Source organism: Myotis yumanensis, unplaced genomic scaffold (genome assembly GCF_028538775.1).
Source record: "Myotis yumanensis isolate MYYU_CA2020_CCGP unplaced genomic scaffold, mMyoYum1.0.hap1 SCAF_5, whole genome shotgun sequence".
Taxonomy (NCBI): Eukaryota; Metazoa; Chordata; class Mammalia; order Chiroptera; family Vespertilionidae; genus Myotis; species Myotis yumanensis.
The window spans coordinates 84,032,941-84,053,247 of record NW_027223756.1 but is presented as its reverse complement, the minus strand read 5'-3'; the positions used below and the strand labels follow the sequence as shown (position 1 = coordinate 84,053,247).

Genomic DNA, 20,307 nt, shown 5'->3' with positions numbered 1-20,307 from the left:
CTGCGAGGGGCTGGGGCTTGAATCGGGAAAGGCAAGTGAGACACCCCCAGGAAGATACTGCGACCGAGGACAGGAGACCTTTCCAGCTCAGGGCCGGCCGAGCCCAACGCCCCCGAAACGCGGGAAATGCAGAGAAATAGTACATACTCTCGCACGCTCTAGCCCACGCGCAGGCGCACTGCAGAACTCCCGTGGGCTCCCCTCCCTTCTCCCCGCCCCTTCCCGCCCCAGGAGAGTACGCATGCGCACAGAGATGTTGGCGGAGGAGGCGGGTCCTGCTTATTGGACTATCCCGCTGAAGGTGGGCGGGACGTGAGGGGATAAGAGGTTCCGCTTCCGCTGAGAGACGGAAGTCACTGTCTCCCGGGTGAACGAGGCTGTTGCAACGAGGGAAGGCTCGTGCAGGTGACGGTTCTCGCGGGAGGGCGTTGGAGCCGGGCGGGCTGGGTGTTCTTCGACTCGGGGCCGCTCACGGGGTACCGGAGGAGCCGCCGAGGGCCCGGGGGTGGGAGCGTGGCCCGTCAGGGAGCTTGACTCCCCCGGGGTCCCAGCCGGCTGAGCGCGCTGCTCGGAGGCGCCGCCGAAGCCTGGGTAAGCCTGGAGGGACCGCCCACCCTCCGCCTCTAGAGTCTCGGCGGGATCAGAGGCCGACCGCCACCCCCCACCCCACCCCCCCCATCGCTCTGTCGGCGCCTTTGGTCGTCGTCACAGAAGGACCGGCCAAGACCGCTGGGGCTTTGGCAGTTCAGCCCCCTTTTCTGTGGTGGGGTGGGTGGGTTACTGTAGCCGCCGGGTAAAATGAGATGCGGGGTGCGGGGGGGGGGGGAACATCTGTAGCTTCTGATTAGGGAGACTCATTTATTCATCCACCACGTAGTTACTGAGCGCTTAATGCGCACCGGTCACTGCGCCTGCTGGGCTTCAGCAACGGGCAGATCACGGCCCGGCCCCCCCAGAACTGACATCCCAGTGCGGGTGGATCTGGGCGAGGCCCAGAAACCAGCCTTTTCTGAGGGCGCCCGGGTGGTTCTGTTGCAGGTGGTACCCAGGGCTGGACTTTGGGGGAAACTGCCCCGGTAGGTGAGAGCATGGGCTGCAGAACCGACCGCACCTTCCTGAAGTCTGCAGGGTCTCGTGGGGTCTGGCTGCTGCTCCCGCTTCTGTCGCATCTCATACCCACCTCCCCGCATCTCCCCGTTGTGCGCCGAGCTTCAGCTGTACCAGCCTCTCTCTCTCTCTCTCTCTCTCTCTCTCTCTCTCTCTCTCGAAAAGCGTCTGCCTCGCAGCCTTTGCAGTTGCTGCTCCCTCTGCCTGGACTGCCTTGCGTGGTGCCTTCTGGTCATCCAGGTCTCATCGGAAGTGACCTGCCCAGCGGGTCCTTCCCACTCTGCCTTTATCCGAAGCAGCCCCCCTCCCGGGAGTGTTTCACCTGCCCTGGGGTTAACCTTGCAGGGCTTAACAATATCTGAAGTCATTTCCCTTATTAGTTAACTTGTTCAGTGTCTGTCTTCGTCCACGACCATAAAAGTTTCCCAAGAGCAGAAACCTTGCCTGCCTTGATTGCAGCATTGTGTGGTGTAGTGTCGGGCCTGGCATTCGTTTGTTCATTCATTGGCTCAGTAAGTATCTGTTGAGCGATAGCTCTGTGCCATGAACAATTCTCAGCTCTGAGGATACGAAGAAAAGCCAAAAGTCCCTGCCCTCTTGGGATTCCCATGTGGAGCTGCAGGGAGACCAGTGAGGAGGCTGTTGTGATCATCCAGGCCAGAGGTGACCGGGACTCTGGACTCAGACCAGGACAGTGGCCCTGGAGGTGGTGAGAGGTGGTCAGGTTCTGAATGTGTTTTAGAGGAGAAGCAGCAACAGGATCAGATAAGAGCTGGGTGTGAGAGAGAGAGAGAGGGATCAAGGGTGAGTCCGGGGTTTTTGGAAAGATGGATTTGCTGTCTGCGGAGATGGGGAAGACCGGGAGAGAGCAGGTTGAGGTGTCAGGAGCTCAGTTTTCGATGGATTGCTTTTAAATGTTTGTTAGCATCAGATGGAGGTGTGACCAAGACAGGTAGAGGGGCGAGCCTGTGGGTCAAAGGACACAGCAAGGCCAGAGAGGCAGGTGGCATCCGTGTAGAAGGGGCATCTGAAGCCTTGAGGCTGGGTGAGATCTCCATGGAGGTGAGTGTAGGCAGAGGGAGGGGCCCAAAGATGGAGCTGGTGGGCTCCTCATTAGAGAATTGGGGGGCGAGGGAGGTCAGCAGCAGCTGAGAGTGAAAGGAACTGTCAGGGAATCAGGGGTGTAAGAGTGCAGGTCTGAGGGTCCCATGGGAAGGGCAGGAAGAGAAAACCAGTTTGTCCAGTGCCCTGAGGGGTGGGGACTGCCCCAGCGTGAGGCAGGTGGCAGAGAGAGAATGGGAGGGAAACAGCTCTACTAGAAACACCTGCGGAGAAGAAGGTGTTTTGTTTTGTGGTGGTTTGTTTGTTTTTTAATGATGGGAGTATGTTTGTTAATGATCTAGTAGAGACACAAATTGTTTTTACGTGGACCTAGGATATTCGTCCAAGGCAAAGGAGGGAAGCCACATGGGTGGTCCTGGGGACTTGTGGGTGTTCTCTGCCAGCTGTTTTTGTTGACTCAGTGACTTGGACGCATCCTCAGTTAAGATTGAGGATGTTGCCACAGGGTGGGTGGACCTAGAGCAGCAGTTCTCAACCTGTGGGTCGCGACCCTTTGGGAGTTGAACGACCCTTTCACAGGGGTTGCCTAAGACCATCGGAAAACACATATATAATTACATATTATTTTTGTGATTAATCACTATGCTTTATGTTCAATTTATAACAATGAAAATACATCTTGCATATCAGATATAACAGTAGCAAAATTACAGTTATGAAGTAGCAACAAAAATAATTTTACGGTTGGGGGTCACCACAACATGAGGAACTGTATTAAAGGGTCGTGGCATTAGGAAGGTTGAGAACCACTGACCTAGAGGGTATTATACCAAGTGAAATAAGTCAGAGAAAGACAAATACCATATGATTTTACTTATATGTGAAATATAAAGAACAAGATAGCCGAAGCTGGTTTGGCTCAGTGGATAGAGCGTCGGCCTGCGGACTGAGAGGTCCCAGGTTCGATTCCAGTCAAGGGCATGTACCTGGCTTGTGGGCACATCCCCAGTGAGAGATGTGCAGGAGGCAGCTGATCGATGTTTCTCTCTCTCATCGATGTTTCTAGCTCTCTGTCTCTCTCCCTTCCTCTCTGCAAAAAATCAATAAAATATATTTAAATAAAAATAAAGAACAAGATAAACAAGCAAACAAAACAGAAACAGACTCATAAATGCAGAGGACAGACTGATGGTTGCCAGAGGGGAGGGGGATTGGGGCTCGGTGAAAAAGGTGAAGGAATTGAGAAATACAAATTGGTAGTTACCAAATATTCATGGGGATGTAAAGTACAGCCTAGGAAATACAGTCAGTAATACTGTATGGTGCCAGGTGGGTACTGGAATATCGGGGGAAGACTTTGTAGAGTATATGATTGTCTAACTATATTGTACACCTGAAACTAATACAAAATGTTGGATGTAAACTGTAATGAAAAGTTAAAAAATTTTTTAAAATATATTTTTATTGATTTCAGAGAGGAAGGGAGAGGGAGAGATAGAGACATCAGTGATGAGACAGAATCATTGATTGTCTGCCTCCTGCACCCTGGGCATGTGCCCTGACCAGGAATCGAACAGTGACCTCCTGATGCATAGGTTGACACTCAACCACTGAGCCAGGCTGCCCAGGCTTTAAACATTTTTTTAAATGAATGAGGATGTGCCCTAACCATTTTGGCTCACTGGATAGAGCATCGGCCTGCTGACTGAAGGGTCCCAGGTTCGATTCTGGTCAAGGGCATGTACCTTGGTTGCGGGCACATCCCCAGTAGGGGGTGTGCAGGAGGCAGCTGATCCATGTTTCTCTCTCATCGATGTTTCTAACTCTCTGTCCCTCTCTGTAAAAAATCAATAAAATATATGTTTTTAAAAATGAATGAGGATGTTACATAGAAAGTGATTGCTAAATATGAATGAAACTCTGGCCTTTCTTCTGGCAGATTGCCAACCTCCCCTGTCATGGAGGAATGATCCTAGAACCAGCAGTGGAGAGAGAGAAAGACAGAGTGTGATTGGGAGGGAGGGGGAGCTCCTTGGAAGGCTCGGGAATGGTGAATGCGGAGCCCTGAGCCCAGCGCCTGGCATGGAGATTCGTTCAGTGGTCTCTGCCTCCAAGACTGTTCTTTTGTGTTCAACACAACCCCGCCCATCACAACCTTGGAGGTCATTCTGGACTCCTCCGTCTCTCGCATACCCACTCATTCCACTGATTTGTCTCTTTAGTCTTGCCAGCTGCTCTCTCCTCCCCAAACAGCCCTGTCCCAGTTCTGACTTCCATCTTTGTCCAGACTTTTGACCCGTATTCCTCAGTCCCTTAAAAGCACAGGGTGGGGTGGTTGTTTCTCTCCCTGGCGGTCAGGATCCAGCTAAACACTTGAAACTTTCCCGTCTGTTCCCTCCTCAACCTGCCCCTCCCCCACTGGCCTGGTCCCCAGCCGCTAGCCCAGCACTCAGATACCTGCCCCTCAGCCTTCTGCATGGCATTTCTCCGCTTGAAACACTTCTCTGTCCAGTAGCCCCTCTTCTGTGGGTAGGCTTCTCTGTCCAGTAGCTCCCTCTTCTGCCCAGGGAGCCTGTCGGAGGCTCTGTCAAATCCCTTGAGTGTCTTTCCTCCTGGGGGGGTCCTTGCATGTCCTCTGATAAGAGGAGCAGCTGCTCCTAAAATCATGGGCTCCAGAGCACTTCGGCTCTGCCCAGCCCTGGACAACTGGCCTGTCAGTCACTCGTGTTACCCTCACCGGGAACAGTGGCCTCCTGTGTAGGTGCCAGCGATGGATGGGCCATATACAGTGCATTCTGTCAGCCCCTCTGAGGTAGCAACCTCATCTCTGTCTTATAAATAAGGAAACGGAGGCACAGGGAGATTAAGTAACCTACTTGAGGTCATGTAGTAAGTGGGGTTGGGGCAGGGTTAGAATCTAGAACCTGCTCTCACCCCCTCTACCCAGAGTGCACTGGAATTGTCTGATGTCCTGAGAGAGCCATTGTGCAAGTCCTCGTTTCACTGTGGGCCAGCCGCTGCAGGGCCTCCTGGGTCCCGTGAGTCGTTGACATCTGTCCTCCTCCCCCCACAGGTTCACCCTCCTGCAGACATGGGGCGCAGAAAGTCAAAACGAAAGCCACCCCCCAAGAAGAAGATGACAGGCACTCTAGAGACCCAGTTCACCTGCCCCTTCTGCAACCACGAGAAATCTTGTGACGTGAAAATGTGAGCGAGGGGTGGGGGCCAGGAATCCTGCCTCACGGGGCCTCCCCCGCCCTCAGGCGGGAATTGGCTCCCCCTTAGATACAGGCCTCTTTGCTTATCAGTCCCTCCATCTCCTTCCATTCCAGGGACCGTGCCCGTAACACCGGAGTCATCTCCTGTACCGTGTGCCTAGAGGAATTCCAGACACCCATCACGTGTATCCTTGGGAAACTGGGCTTTATCCAGGGGGTGGGGATGGGGTGGTCAGGGCTGCCCTGCCCAGGGTGGGCTGCTCAAAGGCTCCTCACCAAGGGCAGGGGTAGAATAAGCCCTTGCATCCCGGGCCTCGTTGTGTATCCTGTGCAGGGCCTTGGTCACCCAGAGGAATGGGTGCTACCTGCTTGCTTAAGCGGGTGATAGTGCGCAGGGTAGGGGTCTGGCTGACATCGTGAGCAACAGAGGTGTATACGGGAAAGGGGAGGTGTCGGATGCTGGCAGTTGCCCTTGACTCCAACGGCTCAGATCTGTCAGAACCAGTGGACGTGTATAGTGATTGGATAGATGCCTGTGAGGCCGCCAATCAGTAGCAAAACAGAGGACCCACCCCCTTTGCAGACTCACTGCCGAGGACCAGCCCGCTGGGTACCAATCCAGAGACATTCCTGAGGTCCAGGGTGTGGGTCCAGGGCCTTCGCAGCCCCTGCCTGTGTATGGAGTGGATGTGGATGCGAATGTGTGACTGCAAGTGTGGCCATGGGGGTGTGCTCATGGGCAGGGGGCTCCGGGGGTTTGAACTGCCTCCCTTGGCTCCAAAAGCCTTTGACTTGCTCCCTCCTTCGGCCCCTGACCCCCTGGCTCTGGAGCCCTGGCTTCTCCGGGGGCCAATGTCCTGACATCCTGGGGGAGGGCAAGCCCAGCAGAGAGCCTCAGGACTCTCCGCCTCCTCACCCACCTCCCAGCACCTTGCCCGTGTGAACTGGACTGCACGCCTCCTCTGCCTTCCAAGGACTGTGGCCTGGGATTCAGCACCACTGGCCCCTGGCTGGGCCCTGGCAGGGGGGCCCCGGTTCATGTGTAGTTGCTTTTATAGAGGAGGAAGGGGCTGGGTTGGGGACTGTGAGTCACCAGTCCTCAAATAAAGCAGCCGACGCAGACTCCTGTCTGATTTCTTGGGTTCTGGTCAGCCCCTCGGGCCCAGTGAGGGGGGAGAGGGAGGCCTGGCACGTCATTGGAAATGGGGTGGGGTCATTCCTTCCAACTGCCCAACATTTGTCCACTAGACAAGCATCCAGGGTAAAACCGTGGCAGTGCTGGGCGCAAGGAACTCCGATGACCCCACAGACGTGGGCAAGAATTTAGTTCAGTGAGAAATAGGGCAACAGAGCTGGGGTGCGTGGAGCAGGGGGTCAGGGAAGGCTTCTTGGCTGACGGAGGTAACTCAGGAGCCACCCTCTGCAGTGGCTTCTCTCGGGCTTGCCTGCCTTACCCCCTTGTCCCGACAGCCACCCCGTGAGGCAGGTGCCCCAGGCTTGCAGGTGAGGAAACAGGCCAGAGATGGGAGGTCACTGGCCCAAGGTCCCACAGCCAGAAGGCAGCACAGCTGGTCCCTAAACCCAGGACGCCTGGCTTCACCACCCAGGGTGCAGGCTGAGAGGACAGTTCTTGGTTTTGTGGGGCTGGGGAGCTCTGGAGAAGAGTAAGGGTCCTAAAGGAAGCCTTGTCCCAGGCTGGTGAGGAGTCTCGAAGGCTGGAGGTACCAGCCAGATGCAGGGGTGTGGTCCAATATGTCTTGATCTTTGTCCCTGTTCATGGCTCAGAGCTACTAAAACTCTTGGAATTTCCAGTGCAATCACCCAGGATGGGGCTGGTCACCAGAAAGATCAGGTGATTAGATTACTGAGGGGAACTCCCGGCCACCTCTGGGAAGGGTCAGGGAGAGACTACAGGTTAAGCTCTCTAAATCTTCAGTAAGATTTGGTGAACAGTTGAAACCTATATAATTTTTTAAAATATATTTTTATTGATTTCAGAGAGGAAGAGAGAGAAACATCGATGATGAGAGGGAATCATTGATTGCCTTCTTCCTGCACTTTGGACTAAGCCCATAACCCAGGAATGTGCCCTTGACCGGAATTGAACCTGGGACCCTTTGGTCCACAGGCCAACGCTCTATCCACTGAGCCAAACTGGCTATGGGGAAACCTATGTAATTTTATCAACCAATAAATTCAATTTCAAAATTTAAATAAAAAGGTTGGTGAACTGGAGAGGTGGTGGGCATGGAGCGCATGGCGGCTCCACTCTCCTTCCCCAGCCTTGCCCTGTGCAGCTCTTCCATCAGGCTATTCCTGGCTTATGCCCTTTTATAATAAACCTATAAGCGACCTGTTTCTCTGAGGACTGAACGATCTATAGCCAGTTGGTCACAAGCACCTGGACTTGCAATTGGCAGCTGAAGTGGGGGAGGATCAGCTTGTAGGACCGAGCCCTTATTCTGTGGGATCTGATACTATCTCCAGGTAATGTCGGAACTGAGTTCCTTGCTTGGTGGTGTTGGGAAAAGCACACATCTTAGCATGGCTGATGGTGAGCACCTGGGCACTGCACAGTGCCCTGGATGGCCTCCTGGTTATGAAGGTCCTGACTCTCAGTAGCCTGCGGCAGGTCCAGCTCTGCCTCCTGAGCCTGAGCAGCAGGGGCCCTGAGCTTTGGATTTCTCACTGGTGCAATGGGAAGGATGATGGAACCTTCCTCCAGGGGCCACACTGTGGATGGAGGTGCCTCGTTTGTTTTGAGCGACTAGAATCCACCCTGGATGTTGAGGGATGTGAACAGTCAAATGCTGAGCTGGCAGGAAGCCCTGACCACCCAGGCCCAGCTACTGGGTCTGGCATGTGCCCCCTGAAGTCCACCCTGCCCTGAGATACTCCTTCCTGGTGCTCCCACCTCCCTGCCAAGGCCCCAGGGAAGGTTTGGTCCAGACAGGAGACAGTGGTCATGGGCCAAGTGGTGGACGGGCCTGGGTGGGATTGCCTCTGGGGTCCAGGGCCCGCCCACCCCAGTCTCACAGACCAAGTGCTAATATGGTGCTGTTTTCCACAGGAGGCAGGGCCCAGAGCCAGGCGTGGATCCTCAGCGTAGCTTCTAGAGCTGGCCCTCGGGGAGCAGGACTCACAGTAGCCAGGCCAAGAGTGCCTGGAATCCAGTTTACAAGGCCCCAAGGGCTAAATCATCTGCATGTAGGTCTTCTGATGTCTGTCTGCAGATCCCCCGAGTTCCAGCCTATCCCCTGCCCTGGGGAGGGGAGGAGAGAAGGCTGCGCTGTGACCCCTGCATGGCTGCATCCTCTCCTTGGAACCCTGACAGTTGGTGGCTTGCAAGAGGGATGACTGGGACCGACGTCACAGAACAGAGTCCCCTCTGAAACAGGGAGGTTGGGGGCCTGGCTAGACTTCTAGGGTCCTGGAATGGCAGGCGAGACTGGGATCGGCTGTAAGAAGAGGGCAGAGTGAGCCTGGCGCATAAGACAGCCATGCCCTCTGTCAGCTACTCAACTGCTCTGCCAGTCAGTAAAGTTGGGCCCCCGAAATGCCCATCCTCGCCCACTGTCCTGTCCCCTCTCACCCTCCACACATTGCAATCCAGGACTAACGGTCCCCTGCCCACAGGGACCTCCAGGACCCAGCTTGTCCATTGGTCGGTGCCAAACATCCTATTTGGTGTAGTCATTTAAGCTTGCCCATGAGCCTTGCTGTCCCCATTTTCCTGATGGAAAAACAGACCTGAGGAGGGGAAGTGACTTGCCCAAGGTCACCTGTCCCATCTAGCCCATCCCAGCACCTTGGTTTTTCCTCACAACATGGGTACTGAGCATGTGTGTGTGGGTATTGTGTGCATATGTGAGAGGGTGCGTTGTTACGTGTCTTTTTTTTTTTTTTTTTTTTTTTTTTATATATTTTATTGATTTTTTACAGAGAGGAAGGGAGAGAGATAGAGAGCCAGAAACATCGATGAGAGAGAAACACCGATCAGCTGCCTCCTGCACATCTCCCACCGGGGATGTGCCCGCAACCCAGGTACATGCCCTTGACCGGAATCGAACCCGGGACCTTTCAGTCCGCAGGCCGACGCTCTATCCACTGAGCCAAACCGGTCTCGGCAGTTACGTGTCTTTTTATGTGGGAGTGTGTACTGCATGTGTGAGTATCTGTAGGTGCCTCTAAGGCTGCAGCAAGCCTGTGCACACCATATCCACCAAGAGGTGTGTGTGAGTACATGTCCGTGTGTCCTGGGTCCAGCCGAGTGGCTGTGAGCCCGTGTGTATAGAGTGTGTGGGAGTATGTGTGCCTGTGCAGAAGGGTGTTTGGTCAATACAGGGTATCTGAGCAAGGCTGTTTGTGCATGTGCAAGAGCCATACAGGCTCCAGGACAGAGCAACCTGAGTCTTCAGATGATTTTATAGCCATTTATTGTGCTCCAGTGAAATAGAAAAAGTGCTCGCATTACAAACACTGCTGTCACATCCACATACGCCAGTCGCTGCAAACCAAACCGCGTGTGTCCGTTGGGTCTCTGGGCATGCAGTTGGCTCCCATTGTGGGAATGGGGTGGAGGCAGGCTGAGCCTGGGCTCTGGGGGCTTTGCTTGGGAGGCTTCTGGTCCTGGGGGGAACCCACCTGTGAGGGAGTGGGGGGCAGCTGGGGTAGCTTTGCTCAGTGCGTCCTTTGGATGCTGTTGGGAACACCTGGCTTGATGTTGGACCCTGCAGTGCTCCAGGGAGGAGAGCCCCCTCCCCCCCACACACAGACCCCCCAGTCTGCTCCTCCCCCCAGTGCTAACCCTGTAGGCAGGTGCCAGGGGCTGGAGGGCGCCATGCAGGGGGCAGGGGTTAGCGGGGCCGGGCTAGGCCCTGCCGAGCAGCAGCCAGCCTCCCTGGGGGTGAGGGCGGGAGGCCCAGGGCCCTAGGCAGAATTGTAGTAGTTGTGTGGGTGGTGGTTGTGGGCAGGCTCGCCCAGTTCGGGGTAATCGGTCGTCAGGCAGTACTTGGGGTCGTAAACCTGGCGCGGCAGCCCATACACGGTCATGCCCCGCTGCGAGGCCCCCTTGTTGCTGCCCATCTGCAGGCTGACGTTGAGACTGTCGCAGTGCTCCATGCCCAGCCCCGGCTCGAAGATCTGCCGCTTGGTCCCCGGAGCCGTCATGCCGGCCTGCGGAGGCAGCGCAGTCAGGCCGTGGGCACGGCGAAGGGCAAGAGCCCCACCAGCCACCCCATGGCCCCCCACACACCTGGCTGGCTCCCTTGTTGGTGCCCATCTGCAGGCTGATGGTGGCCTGGTCCAGGGGTTGGTCCGTGCCCAGCTTGGGGTCGTAGAGGTGGCGCCGGGTACCATAGGCCGTCATGCCCTGCTGGCTGGCAAACTTATTGGTGCCCATCTAAGGATCCAGAAGGAGAGGCACTTCAAGGTTACAGAGCCTCACCACAGACCACACATGTGCCGATGCCCGTGGACACTCACAGGCCTCTAACAAGGCACTGTTTCCACTCAGGCTACACACAGGAAGCCGAGGCCCAGAGAAAGTGTCACAGCTCAGCGAGTGGCTCAGAGCACCCAGGCTTGACTGACAGGTTCAAGTCCCAGCTTGGCCACTCGTCACCTGGGAGAGCCTAACAGCTGAGCCAGCTTCTCCAGGCCTGTTTCCATATAAATGGTCTGATGGTAACAGCCTGCCTTCTAGAGCTGCTGCGGGAGTGGGTCAGGTACAGAGTTAGAGGATCAAGGCCAAATACGCTGTCCCCAAAGTCCGCAGGGACCAGGATGCCTTCCCGCCTCCACCTCCAGCCGGGCAGTGAGACTCGGGTGGGGCAGGGCAGTACCTGCAGCCCAATGATGTTCCGCCCCTCTCGAAGCTTCTCCGGCTCAAATTTCCGCTCCTGCTTCTCGGCATACTTCACACCCACGTTCACCTTGTTCCCTTTCGTCTTGGCCTGGGGAAGGGAGGGAGGGGGGCAGGGACTGAGGAGGGAGCCTCGGGCTGCACGGTCCCCTCCCACCCACGCTGGGCTCAGGGATGCGAGTGGCCCCACCTGAATTCCAGCCCAGACCGCCCACAGCCCCTCTGCCCATGCCCCCCGTGGAGCCACACTCACCATGCTGGCCAGGGCCAGGAGAGTGGACTGCACCTGGGTGTGGTTGGTGTTCTCGAACAGGTCATTGGCCTCAAAGATGTCGTGGGGCCTCACCCCGTACTTGGTGATGGCTTTGATGAAGTTGCCTATGTTCTCCAGCTGGAGAGGCAGGGGGCAGTCAAGGCAGGGGCGAGGCAGAGGGCGGTGCTGAGGGGCTGTGGCCAGGGGTTGAAAGCGTTAAGAGTCTGGGCTCACCTGGTGCCAATTTTGTGTCGATTCATTGACCTTCTTCACGGAGCCTGGCTGGAGCTTATTGATGAACCTACAAGGAGTAGGGGAGAGGAGTGACAAGGTGACCCCTGCTGCCCCACCCCTGCCCAACCCAACAGGACGAGAGGTCAGGAGGCGACATCCATGTTGCTGTTTCCCACTGCAGTCACTCTCACCTGGATCCCTCACCAAAATACACCCCCAAAACACAGGCAGGACCAAGGTGGGAAACCAGCCTGGCTGGTGTGGTTCAGTGGTTGAGCATCGACCTGTGAACCTGGAGGTCACGGTTTGGTTCCTGGTCAGGGCACATTCCCCGGGTTGTGGGCTCAAGCCCCAGTGGGGGACGTGCGGAGGCAGCCGATAATGAATCTCATCATTGATGTTTCTATCTCTTCCCCCCCTTCCTTTCTGAAATCAATAAAAATACGGGGGGGCGAGGGGGAGAGACGGGAAACCAAGCGCAGGAGCTACTCTGTCCGTCAGTCTCCTTGTCGAAGGTGGGGGTCCCCTGGTGCGCCCCACCTCCTGGAGTCCGTGCGGTCTCCTTCCCTCCTGTACACCAAGGAGGGCCTGCAGCTCAGGCCTCACCTTCTCTGCCACACTCACCCCTTGACCTCATCCAGTCTCTTGACTTCAAATGCCACTGACATGCCAGCCACTCCCCAGCATCTCCCTGGAGCCCCGGCCTCCTCCTCTCCAACCCAGCTCCATACACGGATGTGTCAAATCAACGCACCCACCCGGACCCCTGACACCCGCCTCTGCCCACAGAACTTTCTCCTTCTCCCCGGCTCAGGAAACCCACCCTCCCAGAGCACAGGCAACGCCCTCAGACTTGTCCTTGACTCTCCTCTGCCTTCTGTCGCCCCACACCCAGCCCCTCAGCAAGGCTCTGGTTCTGCCTTCCAAAGGCCACAGCTTCCCACCGCCCTGCGAGGAGTCCCCAGCGGCTCCCAGCGGGCTCCCAGCTTCCACCTCACCCCCTACAGACCCTTCCTCTGGCAGCTAGAATGGCCTTTTAAAAACAATTCCAGTTACTCCCCACCTCCAGATGCTCCCATGGTTTCCTAACTCCTTAGCATAACTACCAGGCCCCATGTCACCCGGCCCCGACCGACCCCTCCACTTCCCCAATCCTCCGGTGCCAGCCACTCCCCTCAGGGCCTTTGCACTGGCTGCCCCCTTGCCTGGCCCACTCTTCCCTCAGACACCCGCCTGGTCTCCTCCCTCACTTCACCCAGGGTTCTGGCAATGTTACCTCTCAAAGACCTCCCAGACCATTCTGCACAAAGCAGCTGCCTTCGCCCGCCCCGCCCCCCCTTCCTCCCCCACGACTCTTCTCTCGTCACTTCCCACCATGAGCAAGTATGTGATTGTCCCATGGATTGTGGAACCCATCTCCCCGCTAGGACTAAAGCTCCCTGCGAGCTCCGAGGCTGCTTTGTTCACTGTCCCAGGGCCTACACCTGACACATGGCGGAGGCTCCATCAATGCCGGGTGAGCAGGGACCGAGTGGGTGAGTGGCTCTGCACTCTTTGTTTGTTTGTTAGTCCTCACCTGAGGATATTTTCTCCATTGATTTTTAGAGAGAGTGGAAGGGAGAGAAGGAGGGAGAGGAGAGAGAAACATCAATGTGACAGACACATCGATGGTTTGCTTCCCGCATGCACCCCAACCGGGGCCGGGGAATCAAACCTGCAACCCAGTTACATGCCTTTGACCTGGAATTGAACCCACAACCCTTCGGTCCAAGGACTGATGCTCTAACCACGCAGCCACACCAGCCAGGATGGCTCTGCACTCGTTAAGGCCCAGCAGCCCTGACTGAGCTGGGACACCAGGCTGTCTCCCTACTCCTTGTCCCCAGTGGATATTGTAGAGCGAGAGACTCCTGTCTGCGCCCTTTTCAGCACTAGGGCTGGGTAAGGAACATTCCCAAGGGCACACTCTGGTCCTCACAGTCACCTGCCCTGGGTCAGACTCAGCGATACAGACAGGACCTCTGCTGGGCTCAGGCCCCGCCCAGCATTGGAGTTGTTGAATCTGGAATTGGCTTGGGAGCTGTGAGGACTTGCATCTTTTTTTTTTTTTAGGTTTGCATCTTTCTCAGTGATTTGAGTTCAGAGAAGAGCAGAAAATCAGAGCCTACTTAAATTACTGTGGCACATCCCTATGTCACCAAGCCAGCGATGTTGCCTGTTGTCTTTTAGCTGTGACCTCTTTCTTGGGACGCTGGAGGCCATAGATGGGCCTGTGCGCGTGGTGGTGAAGATGCTAGAATCTGGAGTCATTTCCGTTGGAGTTGCGTGGGACTTTGGGTGAGGTTTTACCTGAATCAGCCTCAGTTTTCTTTCCTGTTCAATGGGCACAGTGACTATTTGCCATCTAAGAGGAGGGCTGTTTCAAGGTCTGAGATAGAAAGTGCTCAACCCAGCTCATGGCCGGTGAAGGGGTTGAGGCGGAGAAATGAATACCGGTTGGGGGTGAGCCCGAGGCAGAGTCTGGGCCAACAGTGCCCCACTTACTCGCAAAGAATGATGCCATCTTTGAGGCCGTCCATGAAGTTGGTGCCTATGCGGCGTCCTGTCACCCCCTCAATCCACTCTCGAAGCTCCTGTTCCCGCTGGAGGTCGTACTTCTGGGCCAGCTGGGGGTGGGGGGCACAGAGATGATGGTGAGGATTTGGGGGGCAGGCTTTGCTCCCTAAGCCTGATCTCCTTCCCTATCCCTTCCCAACTAAGGCAATTCTGCCAGTGTCCATGGGTGGGGGTGGGGGTGCCTTAGGGGGCGGAGGGCCAGGGCTGAGGTGGCACCTGCCCAGGGGGCCATTCCGGGCATTCTGAGGTTTGGCACCAAGAATTCAAACGGGTGGGTGGAGAGGGGGATACTCTGAGTTGGGGGTGGTGCCTGGCCTCCCGGTTTCCCCTCCAGGCCAAACTTGGGGCTTTGCTTTCCCTGGCCCTGCCTCCTCTCCGTCACCCCCTCCCTCCTAGCCACCCCCCTTCCTGGAAGACTGGGAGCCTCTGGCGAAGGGGGAGGAGCTCTGAGGAGGTGCCCTGAATGCTGCCTTGCAGGGGACTGCTCTGTCTTGCATCTCTGTCTGTCTCCAGGTCGTCATCTGGGGCTCCAGCTCTGGCAGAGGGTCGGGCCTCCTCTCGGTCTTGCTTCTGGCTCCGAGCGAGCGCCGTGTCTGTTTCTCTGTCTCTCTCCCACTCCCGGGGTCCTGTGTCTCTCCCCAGCTGTGTCTGTCTTTACTTGGCCCTGTGGCCTGTCCCCATCTCTCCTAGTCTGGCTGGGGGTGGGGCCCACCATCCATCTGTGGCTCACTCTCCATTTCGGACTTAAGGTTCCCGGCCTCCAGTGGGGGTGGGGCTCGTCTGTCTCCCCCCTCTACCCCTCCATCCCAGTCTCAGGCTTATCTCACCCCTGGCTCGCCCTCCCCCATCTGTCTCTCTCCTGTCCCAGGCTCCCAGAATCTCCGTTTCTCTAGAATCCTCGGCCTCCAGCCCAGACAGGCTCCCAGCCCCTGGGGGACCTGACTGCCCCTTCTCCTGGGGGAGGGGGCGGGGGAAGAGAGTGGACCCCTCACCTGGCCCAGGCCCTGCTACCCCCCTCCCCACCAGCCTGGCTTTATAAAGCAAACCGGCCCTTATATAGCACGGCCCTGGGGCTGGGCTCCCTGAGGCCTCCTTATATGGCATGGCGGCTCCTCTGGGCTCCTGGGCCGGCGCTGGAAGGGGGGGCAGAGGCGGGGAGCACTGGGATGTGTCTCCCGCATGAGCACCCGCCCCCCACCTGCTCTCTTCTCCAGCCACGAGGATCCCCAACCGAGATTCCAATACTAGCTCCACACTTCCTCGCTCCCTGGCAAAAGCCGTCCTGCGCCTCAGTGTTCCCCTCTGTGGAATGGGGCTGGGACTCCTCCCCTGGCAGGCCTCATGGGGGCATTCCAGTGGGTTGGAGACTTCAAGTTTGCTCCCTCGGAGAAGCTGACCCCATCCTGGTGTAGAAGGGGGGCGAGGCCAAGGGCATAGCTCTGCACCTCCCTTTTGTAGGACCCTAGCTACTTGCCTCTCCACTCGGAACCTCAGTTTACCCATCCATAGCATGAAGGTCATGTCTCAATGCCTTCCTAATGCCGAAATTAGGAGAACCCTGCCCTGTGTCTAATGCCCACTCTGCCCTTCTCAGCTGCCTCCTCTCCCTTCACTTTCTAGGCTTCACCTCCCAGTAACCCCAGCTCTCAAGTGCTCCCCAACTTCTTTGTCAGCCTGGGGGAGTGGGGATGATCAACAAGTCTCCCCCAGCCCCCCAGGAAAACAAAGGGTTCACGGGGGATTCTGATGAAGTGGGGTCTTCACAGTGGAATGGCCGCTCTGTTTGCCTGTGGTTCCCTGCGTGCCCCCCACTCCCCCCTCCCCCCAGCAGCAGCTGTGGGCTCTGGGATGCTCAAGAGGGGGAGGAAGGCAACCTCTATGGTATACTTGTCCCTCTTCCCTCTCAGGTTCCAAGTCACATGGGACAGGCAGGAGGGCGTCCAGGGAACCCCAAGAGCGGGGCCTCTGGCCTGGCAGGGTGTCTAGGCCAGACCAGGGGCGGCCCTTTAGCCTACCTTGTTCTTGACCTCGGCTGACAGACCATAGGCGGGGCCTCGGTTGAAATGGGCAGAGGACATGCTGGCCGGTGGTGGTGGTGGTGGTGGCAGTGGCTCTGAGGACGCTGCAGCAGCTGAGGCTCTGTCTGCACCCTCTTCCCTCCTCACACGTTTTTGAAGCTACGGAGGCGGCCCGGGCCTCTTCCAAGGCCGTCCCATTGGCCACAGGGGCCTGCCAAGGGGCGGGGCGCCCCCCCCCACCCTGGCCACCCCCCTTTCGTGATGTCAGGGCCTTGGTATTGGGAGCTGATTGTGTCATTGTTTCCACCTAGGGGGGCGGCCTGGGTTATTCTTTTGTGGGGGGCTTAGCCAGACAGAGGCCAACCTTACCCTACTCCTCCCCAACCCCCACTGTTCACCGGGCCTCTGGCTGGGTCTCCCAGTCCCTGTGTCTGTCTCAGAGGCTGTTGGCATCTCTGACGCCATCTCTCCGTGTCTCTCTCCAGTCTTGAGGCAGAACTGCCACTCGTGATAGTTAAACTGCCCTCGGTTTAACTCCAGAAACCAACAGCCCTTAACTATAGACAACTCCCTTCTCTCTGAGCCTCTGCTATCACATCTGTAAAATGGGCTAATAATGCCTGCCTTGTGAGAATCAGCAGAAGCAAGGCCTCTGCCGTGACCAGTGCAGTGCCTGGCATAGGGGAGAGCTCAAGGAACAGCAGTCCTTTCTGCTGAGAATCTGGCAACCCACCTCTGTCTCCTGCAGCCCCTCATAAGACCCTGGGGGGAGCAAGATCCTGGATCTCACCCTCCCCATCTACCTGTGGGTTGAATGTGTTAGCAGGTTTCCGGCCATGGACATCCCCATACATCCTTGTCCCAGCCAAGATGACCTGGAGGGAATACCTGCAAGCAGCCCCAGCTAGCCAGTATATCACCCTGGACCACAGGGTGACATGCCCACAGCATGCCACGCATGTCAAGGCCAGATTAGTGACACCTGGCTGACATGCCAGCAATGTACCATCCACTAATAAGTTAAGGACATCCCATTGGCTGGCCATATGCTAAAGGCACAGCTGTGATATACTAATATGACAACAGTCCTTATGTCAGGCCCTGTTGCACGCACTGTACATGTGTCAACTCAATGCTCACAACACCCTCAGAGTGGGCATTGTTATTATACACAATCTAAAGATGGGGAAACTGAGGCACAGGGTGTGGAATCACTTCACCAGTGTCACACAGCTTGCCAATGGCAGAGCAGGATTTGAACCCAGGTCCCTGTCCTTAATGCTAAGAGGCAAAGGCTGGTTTCTCAACCTCGGCGGGCACTGTTGTCATCAGGCTGGATAATTCTTCCTGGTGGGGCGCGTCCTGGGCAGCATCCCGGGTTTCTGCTACCAGATACCAGTAACACTCCCTTAGTCTTGACAAACAGCAATGTCTCCAGACATGGACACATGATCCTGGGGGAGGAGGACAGATCGCCCCGTTTGAGAACGGCTGGGCTAAGGCAACCAGGGACCAGTGGTGGCATGTGGAAGGTACACTAACCTACAGGAATGAACTAACAGTTAACTCCTGGTACGTACTAAGTGCATTGGGTCTGTTAACTCATTCCTCACAACAGCCTGATGAAGTGGGGTCGAGAGGAGGCACCGAGAAGAGAAGCCGACGGCCCGGGGCCCCCAGCACGAGGTGGCAGAGCCAGGATTCGAACACGCCACGCGGGATCCCGCCGGCGCAGAGCGGCCCTCGGCCGGCCGCAGCTCGCTACTGCGCATGCGAGGACCCGCGCCCGGCGGCCTGGCGGCCGGCGCCCCCTGGCGGCCGGGACGGGCGGGGCAGCCTGGCAGGGACGCGGCGGCGGTGACGCGCGCGCTGACTCACCGCCGCCCCGGCCGCGGCCGCCTGGCCATTTATAGCCTCGGCGCGGGCCCTGAGGTCACGGCCCAGGCACGGCGGGGGCGGGGCGGGGGCCCTCAGCGCAGCCGACGGGGCAGCCCGGTGTCCCCGCGGGCGGGCGGCCTTCCCGGGCCGGCCCTTCCCTCCGAGCCCGGCCCGCGTCTCTGTGTCTGCCTTTCTGTGTCCAGGTCGCTCCTCGTCCGCCCGCGCCGCCCAGCCTTGGTCTCGCTTGGGGCTGTGCGTTCGCCTGCCGCTGCCTCTGTCCTCGTGTCCTCTGTTCTCTCTCCGTCCCTGTGTCTCTGGGTCACGCTGTCTCCCTCCCTCCCTCCACGCCTCCGCCCGGTCGGTGGGAGTAGAGAGACGGGGTCCGAGCCCCCCCTCGGGACTCCCCATCACTCCGCCCCTCGGGAGCTTTCCCGCCCCGGCCTCGGCGCCTCCGTTTCCCATCGAATGAGAAGATGCGATCGTGTAAGGAACAGGGTTCCCCAAAGGGTTCGTTCAGGTCAAAGCCCTGGCACTTCTCAACCCGAGGGAGCCACACACCTCCCGACCCTCAGCGCGCGCGCACACACTCACACACACACACACACATACACACACACACAGAGACACACACACAGACACACATACACACACACAGACACACACAGACACACATACACACACACAGAGACACACACACACACACAGAGACACACATACACACACAGAGACACACAGACACACATACACACACACAGAGACACACACACTCACACACACACACAGACACACAGACACACACTCACACAGACACACACACAGAGACACACACTCACATACAGACACACACACTCATAGACACACACACACACACACACAGAGATACACACACTCGCACTCACACACACACACACACACACATAGAGACACACACGCACTCATACACACACTCACACACACGCACTCACACACACAGAGACACACTCACACACACACACTCACACTCACACACACACACACACACACACGCACACCCTCTGCACTCGCCTGTCCCCCTTTAACCGCCTATCCTGGCAGCCCCACTTGGCCAGCCCCCTCCTCACCAGCGTTCCCTCCTGAAAACAGGAAGAGGCTGTTGTCCATCATGGCTATTGTTTTGGGGGGCTCACTCCATGCCAGGCACAACCTCCTTTAATCCTCACCGCCACCCTCTGGGGGTGGACACTCTTAGGCCCCATTTATAGATAAGGAAACTGGAGGTTCAGAGAGGCCAGGCCACTACCCCACCGTCACGATGCTCCTACAGCTCCCCGTCCTCCCGCATGTCTTCCTTCAGTGCCGAGGGGAGCTCCCACCTCGGGACCTTTGCATGGCAGTCCCTTCCACTTGGACACATGTCCACAAGAAGCCTACGTGGCCTTTCCTCGCTTCCTCTGCTCTAACGTCACCTTTTCAGAGAGGCCCTCCCTGACCACTTGCTCTAAAGTCACAGCATCCCCTGCCACCAGACCGGCTGTGAGAGGGCGGGCACCGGGGAGGGGAGCTGTTCACTTAAGTGTTTGCACCTGTCTTAAAATGTCTGCCTCCATAAAAACTTTTATTTTACCAAGTGATCTTCAAGCACCTCCCCCCTCTAGCTCCTTTCCTTGCTTCCTTTTTCTTATCGTCTCCCATTTGCTTATTATCTCATCCAGCAAGAAATTCCATGGGGCGGGGCTCTGCTTGTTCACTGCTCTATCCCCAGTGCCCGGTACAGTGCCTGTCCATAGCAGGTGCTCAAAAAATGCTCAGTGTGTAAATAGAATTAAAGTGAGTAAACCAGGTCCCTCAAACCCATGTCTGTCTGAGATGTGGCTAGTTAACCACACACAAAGGACTGGCACAGATTTATATATTGATTTCAGAGAGGGAGAGATAGAAACATCAGTGATGAGAGAATCACTGATCAGCTGCCTCCTGCACACCCCACACTGGGATGGAGCCCGCAATCCAGGCATGTGTCCTGACCAGGAATCGAACCCTGACCTCCTGGTTCATAGGTTGGCACTCCACCACTGAGCC

General features: G+C 57.0%; 2 protein-coding genes across 3 annotated transcripts; one reads left to right on the top strand and one right to left on the bottom strand.

The window, feature by feature from the left end:
• Positions 1–346: 346 nt before the first annotated feature.
• ELOF1 (elongation factor 1) lies at positions 347–6,509 on the top strand. 2 transcript variants are annotated; one of them, XM_070413952.1, is made up of 4 exons: positions 347–405; positions 5,243–5,376; positions 5,502–5,572; positions 5,878–6,509. In XM_070413952.1, exons 2-4 carry the CDS (start codon positions 5,261–5,263, stop codon positions 5,940–5,942), a joined length of 252 nt encoding a protein of 83 aa, XP_070270053.1. In that variant the 5' UTR covers positions 347–405; positions 5,243–5,260; the 3' UTR covers positions 5,943–6,509. The 2 variants fall into 2 exon arrangements, with proteins under 2 accessions (XP_070270053.1, XP_070270054.1); XM_070413953.1 differs by lacking the exon at positions 347–405 and adding an exon at positions 442–591.
• A 3,297-nt stretch (positions 6,510–9,806) lies between these two features.
• CNN1 (calponin 1) lies at positions 9,807–16,510 on the bottom strand. The gene is made up of 7 exons (XM_070416100.1): positions 16,369–16,510; positions 14,282–14,403; positions 11,738–11,804; positions 11,504–11,641; positions 11,231–11,341; positions 10,642–10,788; positions 9,807–10,562 (listed from the first exon to the last, which is right to left on the bottom strand). The coding sequence occupies exons 1-7, from the start codon at positions 16,429–16,431 to the stop codon at positions 10,317–10,319; spliced, it is 894 nt and encodes a 297-aa protein (XP_070272201.1). The 5' UTR covers positions 16,432–16,510; the 3' UTR covers positions 9,807–10,316.
• Between the last annotated feature and the right edge of the window lie 3,797 nt (positions 16,511–20,307).